At 57.0% G+C, this 11093-nt stretch overlaps 2 protein-coding genes across 2 annotated transcripts in view; one reads left to right on the forward strand and one right to left on the reverse strand.

Annotated features, from left to right (window-relative positions):
* The window catches only part of VOLCADRAFT_118856 (uncharacterized protein), a gene marked incomplete at both ends in the record, with an annotated part of 9851 nt that extends 1300 nt beyond the window's left edge, over window positions 1-8551 (forward strand). The window contains 11 exons of the mRNA XM_002954712.1: window positions 627-701; window positions 1225-1317; window positions 2141-2314; window positions 3584-4083; window positions 5214-5282; window positions 5410-5680; window positions 6128-6229; window positions 6329-6556; window positions 7096-7356; window positions 7719-8151; window positions 8511-8551. Of these exons, the coding sequence (XP_002954758.1) occupies window positions 627-701; window positions 1225-1317; window positions 2141-2314; window positions 3584-4083; window positions 5214-5282; window positions 5410-5680; window positions 6128-6229; window positions 6329-6556; window positions 7096-7356; window positions 7719-8151; window positions 8511-8551 (2247 nt within the window). The remainder of the gene's footprint in view (window positions 1-626; window positions 702-1224; window positions 1318-2140; window positions 2315-3583; window positions 4084-5213; window positions 5283-5409; window positions 5681-6127; window positions 6230-6328; window positions 6557-7095; window positions 7357-7718; window positions 8152-8510) is intronic.
* A 2221-nt stretch (window positions 8552-10772) lies between these two features.
* The window catches only part of VOLCADRAFT_106537 (dynein heavy chain 2), a gene marked incomplete at both ends in the record, with an annotated part of 17687 nt that continues 17366 nt past the window's right edge, over window positions 10773-11093 (reverse strand). Inside the window, one exon of the mRNA XM_002954764.1 lies at window positions 10773-11060. Within this exon, the coding sequence (XP_002954810.1) occupies window positions 10773-11060 (288 nt within the window). The remainder of the gene's footprint in view (window positions 11061-11093) is intronic.

Raw genomic sequence — 11093 nt, forward strand, 5'->3', positions numbered from 1 at the left:
TGGGGGGGGGAGGGGGGAGAGAGAGGAAAATGGGGATGGGTAGCTGGGGTTGGATCCCCCTCCTCATCCTGATCGCTCCTCCTGCTCTTCCTTTCGCGCGCTCAGAATTTCGGCTGACCTTTTTGTTTTTTCCGTGTTTCGAACCTGTGCCGTACTGTGCCGTACTGCATTTGTTGACCGCCTTGAAGGAGCTATCCTCGCCGCACTCTGCCCAGCGCTCCTAGCTCTTCTTTTTCTTGTAACCTCCTTAAAGTCCCCTTCTGATTTGTGAAATCTTTTATGAAATCTTTTCCTGCCACCACCTTCCCCCCTATTTTTTTGTTCATTACCAGGGAGAAGCTTCTTCCCCCCGGCCCCCGTTCGTCTCTCCCCCGCTCCCCCCCTCTCCCTACCTTTACTTCTTTACGGCTTGGCTTTACTGCTTTTCTTCTGCGCTTATTTTAGTCTTGGCGGCTAGGTAGGTAGTTTTTTCCGACATCTTCTTCACTACGTCATCCCGAGGTCGCCGCACTTCAAGAACGCCTTTTGGTCAGTTCTACGTCTGGTACACTCTTGCCCTGGCAGCACCTTCACTCGTTCGGGGTTCGTCTTTCCCCCCCCTCCCCTCCCCCCCTTGTTCATATCAGGCGGCCGAATCCCAGCAGCTTGGCGCCCACGCGTTCCACACCTGGGGCAGCGCCATTGGAGAGGTGGGATTGCAGGTACGGAATTACACCTGCCGTACACATCGTACATGTACCGTACACCTGCAGTACAAGCATATGCTCATTTCCTCTCTCTTTGAATGTACGTGGTGCGTGGATATCTACGTGTGACGGGAAGGCGACGGCGACGAGGAAGGTTCAGGTTCGGCGCTCCACTTATCGGATGGCGCGTGGATGTGTTTTAGAAATAATGAGTTTCTCTCCCGCTCCTCCTCCTTCCGCCTCCCCCTTTCTCACTCGTGCTCTTCCCATACTCCATTCCCCCCCAGCATTTACTTCTCTACTGCTCTTCGTTCTATTGCTTTCTTCCGCTCTTACTTTAGTCTTGGCGGCTAGGTAGGTAGGTAGGTAGGTTTCCGCGGTCGTCATCATTACATCATCCCGAGGTCGCCGCCTCCAAAACCGCCTACTGGTCAGTTGTGCTTCTTGTATACTCTTTCCTTGGCAGCAGCTTCACTCGCTCGTGGTTTCCCCCCCACCCCACCCCACCCCACCATCCCTCCATGCTTTAATAACACAGGGCCATTTCGATGTGCTGCTCAACTGCGCCTCCGCCAACATCAGCACCACGCAGCTGATGAGCTTGCTGAAGAATGGCGGGACGCTGGTGCAGGTGGGTGCGGGGCAGATGGGGGTGCGGGGGAGGGACTGGTTTGGTGTGGACTGCGGTGTGAAGGGGAGGATGGTCGTGGAGGGGGAGGGGGAGCACACGTGAAAGGGAAAGATGCACTGTGGGTCAGATACCGAGTATTTAGGTAGGGGGTGGGACTCCGGTGGGGGTGGGACTCCGGTGGGGGTGGGACTCCGGCTCTCGCGTTGCCGGTGCGTGGGAAAGTTGCCAGCACAGCGGCTTGAGTGCGGAGCCTTGGGAGGTGAGCCGTTATGTTATGTTATGAAGGGGTCGCGATAGAGGTTCCGGAGAAGGGAGATGAAGAGGTCGCGATAGAGGTTCCGGAGCGATCTGTCCTGCTGCTGCTTCATCCTCCAGTAGCGGCCCGTCGCCCCCCTGGAATACATATGTTTTTTGGATGTCGTCAGGTGGCCCAGAAGCATTCCACCCGGTAACAAATACAAAAAATATGCATTTACCCCTTTCTTGGGGCCGGGGGGGGGGCGTCCATCCCCATATCCACCTTCTCTTCCTCCTCCTCCCCCTCCCCGTCCTCCTGCTCAGCGGCTTCGCTCGCTCGTGGTTCGTCTCTCTTTTCCCTCCTTCTCCTCCACCACGGCATGAACCCCCTCCTGGATGGATGCATGGACGCGGCAGATATTGATAGCGACACCTGCGTATCAGGTGTATCTGGACCTGCGAGTATATGTAGTATAGCTGGCCCTGTGTCCCTCCATTCCTCAACGCGTCGAATTCTCTTTATGAGCTGAGTCTCTTTGTATAAGTCCTCATACGCACCTGACCTTTGAAATGCGCACGCGACTAGGTGGGAATCCCGGGCGGCGGTGCGTCGATGGCGGTACAAGTTCAGGACTTGGTGTTCGGCCAGAAGAAGATTGCGGGCACCATCGTGGGCGGTCGGGCTGATATGCAGGAGATGCTAGAGTTCGCGGCGGTGCATGGCGTCAGGCCGATGGTGGAGGAAATGCCGCTGTCGCAGGTGTGGCAGAGGGGAGGCGCGTTGTTTTTTGGTTTTAAAGGAGGAGGAGATAGGGTTGGGAGTTGATGAAAAGACGAAGGCTTTTGTTTGTGCGCGTGTGAATGTCTATAACAGTCTGGGAAAACTTTGATAACGAACGTAGCTGTTTATGGTCTTTTACGATGCGTTTGAACCTGTTGTGATATTGCCATAAACTACAGGTCAACGAGGCTATGCAGCGCGTGGCGGAGGGCAAAGCGCGGTACCGCATCGTACTCGTATCCGACTGGCAGTAACAGGGTGTACAAGGATGTGGGTCGCGTTACGAGACCCATCTTGCTATGTTTCTTTGCAAGGGACAAGGGTAGGAGAATTCTCATTTCCACTCCCGTCCTGCCGCGTCGGCGTAGGAAATCGTGTATCCGGAATTCACGTCGCCGTGCTAGTGCGGGCGGATGGTTTACGGGTATTCGCGGGCCTTGTAAATGCATCTTACAAAGTTCCTTCTTTCTGGCTTTGGGGATGATATCGCATTCCGGACAGGGATGGCATGGCCTTAGTTGTACCGTATAGACTGCAATTGGAGTATGCGTTGACCGAAGAAAGGCATTGTAATAACAGGACACTGTTTAAACCTGGCATGCATGTTGTCATACAAAGCACATATTCAGCGGATTGGTGTCGACAATGCATAATGAACGACATCAACATGGCAATTTTTATGGATGCATCCTAATTGAAATGATATAGTACCCACCAGTGTGTTCGGTGTCTGGTTGTGGTGCTGATGGTACCGTTGTCTCGACCACAACCGACTGCAACGGACCATGGGCGAACAAAGTGTGAGCCATGTCTATAAATTATTGACTTTAACTCTACTAAAAGTTCTATACGATTGATGGTTTACCGAATACGAAACCGGTAGAATGTTCCTGACAGACAAGCTGCTTCAAGGAATTTCCAAAGGGAATGATGTGTGCAAACTCCATCGAAAATTTACCCACTTAAAGCTACTTGCTGTTGAGTTATGTTCCAAATAGGGTTAACGCACGCAGTGCTGACGGCTGCATACGCTAGACTGCGGTGAAAAGTTGTTATGATCAGAGGCAAATGATGGGATGCAGCCGGTGATCAGAAAGAAGCCTTTTCTGTTCCAACATGGGTTTGGTGTGCCGTGCACTGCTCATGGCGTTGGTCTTCCTCTGGTTATGCGAACACGTCGTAGTCGCACAAGCTGTTGATCCACAACCTGAGACTGGGATTCAAGAAACAGTTAATCTTGGTGGACAGGAGCATCCGGACGCAGACAAGGAAGTTACCGATGCTCAGTTCAAGTTCAGGGGCCGAGAGTGGCACCCTGAGTCCTTCGGGTACACGAATTGTAGCGCCCCTACGCCTTTGATTGATCCTACAAGGAACATCTTTGATTGCCGCATCCTGCGCGACGTCTGTGTGGACCAGGGGGTCATAATCTATCAGGACAGCCGCTTTCACCCATGGACCAGCGAGCACCGGCTGCCATATTTCAACATCACGGACATATTATGGAACACTCCCTCTGTTCTGGGAATCGGCGACAAATGGAGAAATGGCAAGAACAAGTATCAGTTTCCCCTGATGCGCCCTTGGCACCACATGGAGGAGTCAGAGGACGTGCGCCGCCCCGTGTTCTCCAACTGCACAACACCCCTACTTTTCTTCCACCACTTCCCATTCAACGTTGCGGAAGTCTATCGGTTCGCAGTCAACAATATCTACTTTTTGCAGCGGAGGCTACAGTTCTTTGACGAGTAGGTCGTCACCTTGAGTGCCACGGGAGAGGAAATGGGTGGTGTTTCCCGCGGGGGGGGGAGATGTTGCAAAATAGTCGTGCGAGCCGTGCGACGAGTTCTGGGTTCCCGGATTGAGCTGACGGCCATCTGGGTTCCTTGTTATAACCGCTTGCCCTTTTGCATAGCGCTATATATGTTACAAAATAGCAGCATAGCAGCTGCGGATGATGATTGGCAAGCTGGCAGTGGGATTAGCTGGATCGTCAGCATTAGCAGCAGCAACAGCAGCAGCAGTAGCAGTCGCAGCAGTACCGCCACCGCGAGGTGCCCCGGTGGCTTGAGGTCCCGGGGCCTTATGTACCATCCCCCTTGGCCTGGTCCTCCCTTTGTGGGTTGTGGCGGCGGCGGCGGTGGTGGTGGTGGTGGTGCTGGATGTCGTTGCTGCTGTTGTTGTTGCTGCGGCGGCAGCGGACCGAGGCATTCGTTGCACGGGCGCGCTGCCCTGTGGCGGGAGAAGGAGAAGGCGCTGTGCAGTAGCGACAGGGGCGGCAGCATCAGGGGCAGGAGCAGGGGCGCACGCACAGCACACGTGCGGGGTGGCGGAGGGAAAGGAGGGGGAGGAGGGGAAAGAAAGGTCTTGCGTCGCCGCGACTTATGCTGATGCCGCCCGTCACAGCAGCAGCAACCGCAGGCGGCAGCGGGCCGAACGCGCCGCGGTCCCCGCTGGCATTCCCTGCTCCGGGAATATGGCATAGAGCCCTTGACGCTCCAAAACCTCGGAAACCATCCTCAGAGTAGCCGAGCCGAAAGACAACCGTTGTGCCCTTGTTGTCGATGTCGTTTGTGGAGGTAATGGTGCTGGTGTTATGCTGGTGCTGGGGTTGGTTTCGGAGCCACCAAAGAGGAGCGATTGGTGGAGGAGGATTTATTGGCACCACCGGTTATATGGGCTGTGGAACACCCGCCCGACCCCATCCCCGGCCCCCACCTCACTCTTGCCCTGGCAGCAGCTTCACTCGTTCGTGGTTCATCCCCGGCCCCCACCTCACCTCACCTCACCTCACCCGGCGTCCACACAGTCGCCAAGGAACCCCGGGGTCAGCTCTTCCACCGCTCCGGCTCCCTCCGCCCACCACCCACCGCCACAGGCGCCCTCACTCCACTTCCACTCCCAGGGAAACCCTCCGACCCCGACCCCGGCTCCGAAACTCCCTCAGGTCTCCCCAGGGCCTTATCAACCTAGCTACCGCTGAGTCCAATCAATCGGGCCCTAGCCATTCCCTCCCGCTCACCGCGTCCCCTCTCCACCCCCCCCAACACCCTCCTCTCCCTCCCCCCCCGCAGCCGCATCACCCTGGTTCCCGGCAACCCGCCAATGAGCGCGGTACCCTCCTTCACCCGCTTCTGGCTGCAGCCCTTCTCCAGATACGCCGTGACCTCTCTGGGCCACCTCTCACAGCGCTGGCCGCCCGGCAGCCCGCCGCCGCCCAGTGCCGCCACGGGCGAGGGGGTGGCGGTGCGCTGCTTCTCGCGCTTCCTCATGTGCAAGATCACGCTGAAAAAGCCGACGGGGGCGTTCTTTGAGGCGGGGCAGTTCGTGGCGCGATATTATGCGGTGGGGCGCGAGGGAGTGCGGGTTGTGGGGGAGGGAGGGAGAGGAGGGGTTTGAGGTGTCGTGGGGATAAGGGTTTATGGGGAGGAAGGAGAAGAAGGGGAGGGCGGTGCTGGGAAGGGGGGGGGACTGGAAGAATGAGCTCTGATTCAGGTGCGGTTGAGTCGAAGGGAGTCCGCTCTCCGTTCGCTCCGTGCTGCCGTACCTCACGTCCCGTACTTACACCTCTCTCTTTTCTCGCCCCGCCGTCCGCCAGCTCCCTCACCTCGGACGTTGTGTGGCGGCAGTGTCGCGGTCTATCGCATCATGTGGCTTCTCCCCACCGTCACCTTGTCGCGTCGCTCATCCACATGACCGTTCACTCGCTCACTCTGTCACTCACTCTGTCACGCACGCACTCACTCACGCACTCACTCACGCACTCCGTGTCACGCACTCTGTGTCACGCAGGAGAAGGCAATACCCATGGAAGCCAACTTCACACAGCGCCTGGCCGCGGAGGTACCGCTGGACGAGCAAAAGGACGACACCGTACTGAAAGTCGTATTCGCCGTACGTTCCAAGAGCCACAAGGACATTGGCCGTGTACTCCTCAACGAGGACGACCTCATCGAGCGGTGCAATGCCCAACAGGTCGCACTCCCCGCGGAGGAGTCCGAGGGCGCCAGCAGCATCTTCCGCCGCGTGCGCTGCTTCCGGCACATCTTTGGCATCGATAATCTATACGATTTGTGGGTTGTACGGCGCTCGGACGTGTTGGTGGGTGTGCACGGCTCAGCGCTGACGAATGCGTTGTTTATGCGACCCGGCTCGTCACTGATTGAGTTGCGGCCGTACGGTTTTAGCGGTCGGGAATCCTGGCCTAACATCTACATGAAGGTAAGGGGTAGGGGGTAGGGGTAGGGGTAGGGGGAGGGGGAGGAGGGGGATGTTGCGTAGTGTTGGTGCGCGTGTATGTTCGGAGGCCTCCGCGTGTTTCGTAGTGTGTGAGGTGTGTGAGGAGTGGTTCGTTCCTGCCCGTTTGCCGCGTAGTGTGTGACCAGCACCATAACCACCACAACCACCACAACTTCCACAACTACCAAACACAGCATGTGAGACTATCACAGTGGTCAGCTGATGATAAAAGCAATAATAACAAAAAGGCCCAAATGTCCACTGAGAGCAACATACAGAGGAGAGGATAGCTGTCACCCGGGGTTAGGTGAAAGAGGGGTTGGCCTGTATGTATGTATGTATGTATGTATGTATGTATGTATGTATGTATGTGTCTCTTTACCTATCTCTTGCAGGTATCAGGGGGTCTCTGGGGGAGGACCGTCCCGACGAAACCCCTCCAGGCCAACACAAACCCATACTTACCCCTCAACCCACCCCGCCCCACCCCTCCTAAAACCCAACAAAACCCAAATCCGCAGTCCCAAACCCGCGGCATGGAGGTGTTCTGGTTCGGCATCGACGTGATGAGCGCCAACCTGAGCACCCCGGGGGACTTCGAGGCCGACATGCAGCCCATGTACACGCGCGCCAAGGGCTGCCTGGCTCGTGACCGGAACCTGATTGTACCCTGGGAGGCAATGGCACACCAGCTACTGAACGTGGCTGTGGTCAGTCGCAACGTTTGGCGATACAAAGTACTGCGGTACAGCCATTCGTACTATGTCACACATGACATTCAGGTGCCAGGTTTTTGTGGTGGGATGGGGGGTTGTGGCGGAACCCTTGCGGTGGACAAACCTGTTTGGTGTGTGTGTGTGTGTGAGATAGAGATAGAGAGAGAGAGGCGTTTTAAGGACTGGTTGGGTGAGGGGGGTTCACGCAACCACAACACGTCTACCTTTCCTCTCCCGAGATCCCAACACCGCAACTTTGTGATACACCCCTTCTCCTCTTCCCCCTTCCCTCTTCCCCCTTCCCTCTTCCCTCTTCCCTCTTCCCTCTTCGCGGTATACTCATATCTAAACCACCTACGACCCATCCGTGAACCAACAAATGAACCAACCAACGGGGAACCAACTAACTAACGGCCGGACGAGCGCAGCCCCTGGAGTTGCCTGGAAAGGACAAGCGCGCGCCGCCGGAGCTGCAGAGCTGGTTTACGGATCCGGACGAGGAGCGCCGCCGCGCCGCCGCCATCCCGCTCACCCCCGAGGGCGCCCGGGCGGCGGAGGAGGCGGAGGCCGCCCTGCTGGCCAAGGCGGCTGAAGCCGCGGCGGCGGCGGCGGCGGAGTTGGCTAGTGGCGGCGGCGGCGGTGGTGTAGGTGGTGGTGGTGGTGGTGAGGTTGACGCTAATGTGGGCGACTCTGGTAGCGATGAGGGCCATCAGCAGCAGCACCAGGAGGGGCAGCAGCAGAAGGAGCACCAGGAGGGGCAGCAGCACCAGGAGCACCAGGAGGGGCAGCAGCAGAAGGAGCAGCAGCAGCACCAGGAGGGGCATCCTCACGTGCTGGATTTGGGACAGGGGCAGGAGGCAGGTGAGCTACAGAACTTGGAACAGCAGCGGGAACAGCGGTTGCAGCGGCAGCGGAAGCAGTGGCAGCAACGGATGGCGATGCGGCACAGGCAGCGTCGGCAGGGAGTGGGAGCAGAAGTTGGGAGGGGGGGAGGTGTAGGGGGAGGAGGGGAGTTGGGGGGTAAATAAACACGCCGATGGGAGTGGAAGCTGCCCGGGGGATGAGAGGAGAGGGTTGGGAGAAGAGGGGTAGGGTTGTCAGGGAGCGCGGGCGGAGCGCTTTGGATGGAGTTCGGGGAATCGAGCGTGTGTGCGTGCTGTTGCCCTCTCGGCAAGAAGGCGTTACAGCCTCTTCATGCGTCCTTCATTACGCCCTTCCAGACGTGCCTTTAGAAATGAGTTGCTGTTGCTTTATGTTGTGATAACGAGAGAGGTTGGGTTTGGAAATGGGAGGATCGCGGGATGTATGGGTGTTGCGAGCGTAGACGTTGCAGACCCCAGCCGGAGGGTGGGGAACTAGCTGCAGGAGGAAGGCAGCGCAAAGCCAGGCCACTCCGTCCGAGACCACCAACACCACTACCGCAGCCGCCGGCAATAATGGCCTTGCTGGGGCCGCGCGAACGGACAGACAGGCTGACAGACAGGCTGACAAACAGGCAGGCAGGTGCTTAAGCCCCGTTTGGATGCGGGGGCCCGCATGCGGTACCGTCGTTGACGGATTTGGGGTTGGATTTCGTTCCGTTCGGATATCGCACCTGTGTGTGTGCGTGTGGCAATAAAGTGCGTGTGGATCTTGGTACTTCTTGTCTGAGTGGTTGGGGTGAAGCGAGGCTGGAAAATGATTTCGGGCCCAGAGGGTTAGTAGCGGGGAAAGTAGTAGGGTTTTTCATTCGTCCGCACGTGGGGCGAGCACGTGCAATGGGCCCAGATGAAGCCGGATGTGCCTTCTATACAGTGTGCCATATGCATCTATGTGTGAAGATACTAGGTGTGTAGATACGGCGATACAGATGTGAATGGTATGATGAATGCGATTCGAAGAAGGTTTTCGCGCGCGAATGGAAGGGGAGAAAAGTACGTATCCGGCATGGTGTGTGCATGCGTGCGTCGGTGTGCATGTTATAAAGTGGAGGATGGGTCGGCTGCGTGCCCGGGTGAGCTGGCCACCAGGAAGAAGAACATCATCCTACCCGTGGCTTCGCTGTGGTTATCGGCTTTGTATATTCTTCTATACATATTCAGGACGTAGTCGGGACACTAAATGCTCTATGCGCGCGGCTAGGAGTGCGCTGAAATGCGCTTATAGCAACGCGCATCCTTAACTCGGGAAGTTGGGCGTTAGTATACGGAAGCTTTTGATCGGTTGGTGTGGTTGAAATGCAAACGTGCGTGCGTGCGAAGGTGAGCTAGCTTTCCCAGAGGGTCGATCCCGTGTTGAATAACTATCTCCGGTGGCACGATTCACGTTTTTGTACACCGTGTGCTCTGTGTCATGAGGTTGAGGAAACCTGTTCTTGGCCGTGCATGTGCTTGTATATCTCCCTGCCGGTTGGTTGGTCGACCTGTCTGTTCCGAACAGTAAACATGCAGGGGACGCGCGGAGACCCTTCCACGGGACGGACATATATTGATTGACTGCATGACGACGACGATTTGACCTCTTCCTGTTGCCTTCCAAACTTTCTGACAGCCTGGAAAAGGCAGCCAACGCGACCATCAGCAAATCAGCACCAACATCTATCATCCAATCCAAAAATACGTATCACATCACACCACGCCTCGCCACACAACGCGGCAAGCCCTGGTCCTCTCCTCCTGCGCCCCCCTTTGAGCCGAAGGTCCTCTATCTTCGCGTCGTTTAGCATCGTCGGCGTCATACTGCTAACATTACCCTGCCCCGCATCCTGTATCGCCCCCGCTGGGAAAAAGCACAGTGCGCTTCAAGAAAGACGTCATAAGTCCCTAAAGCGCGCGCTGAAATCCCCTAGCACCGCCCAGTCAGCCCGGTGTTCAGTACGCCCCTAGTGTTTCGGCGTGGTGTCTACACCGCCGGCATTGTTTTCGTATGTTATCGAGCGTCGTTCGTATTCCTAATACGTTTAACCCTCGAACATCATAGAACGACCAGATCACAGATAACGCAGGGCAATGCCACGCCCAGCCACGCTAGTCACGAGCGGTGGTTTTGTTCAATCAACCCCAAGTCCTTGCCACGCAACACACATATATGCAGACATGATGTGTGCAGATGGTCCGCACACGCGCACGCGCATGCAGACATGAGACACACCAAGGGTCCCCCTTTCTCCCCTCCCCCTCATATACATACATACATACCAAATAGTCACATGAATTGATTGGGTCACGGTGTGGCAGAGCAGAACGAATGCCTTATTGCGAAAAAGCAGCGCCTCTGCAGCAGCGAATAACCTAACAACTAAAAACTCCATTTGGAGCCCCTCCCACCTGCACCACCTGAGGATCGCCACCCTGGTCATCCTACACAATACAACACACATACACACACACACACACACACACACACACACACACGCCCCCGCTCCCGTCTCTCTCCTCCCCCCTCCCTCCCGCGCCATGTCGTCCGTTCCACCCTTCCCACTTCAGCTCGCCCCGTGTGCCATTTCAGAACGCCAGGCCTGTAAATAACGCCACACCCCGATTGATCCAGTGGCCCTGTGACTGGTCTGATGGCAGCTCCAGATACATGACGAAGTTGGTGGAGTGGCCCGTGGTGGAGAGAGTGCCGGCGCGTGTGAGAGTCTTGTAGACGGGGCAGTCGTAGATGCCGATGCCGCCGTTGGCCGCCGCCTCCGCTGGCCCGGGCTTCTTGCGGTGCTGCTCGGGTCTCAGCCAGATGATGGGCATCTCCGTGTACAGCTCCTTGGGCCTCGACTCCGAGATGACGTGCGTCTGTGGGCGTGGAGGAGCAGGTGGGGGAGGAAG

The sequence above is a fragment of the Volvox carteri genome (genome assembly GCF_000143455.1).
Source record: "Volvox carteri f. nagariensis unplaced genomic scaffold VOLCAscaffold_45, whole genome shotgun sequence".
In the NCBI taxonomy this organism is placed as follows: domain Eukaryota; kingdom Viridiplantae; phylum Chlorophyta; class Chlorophyceae; order Chlamydomonadales; family Volvocaceae; genus Volvox; species Volvox carteri.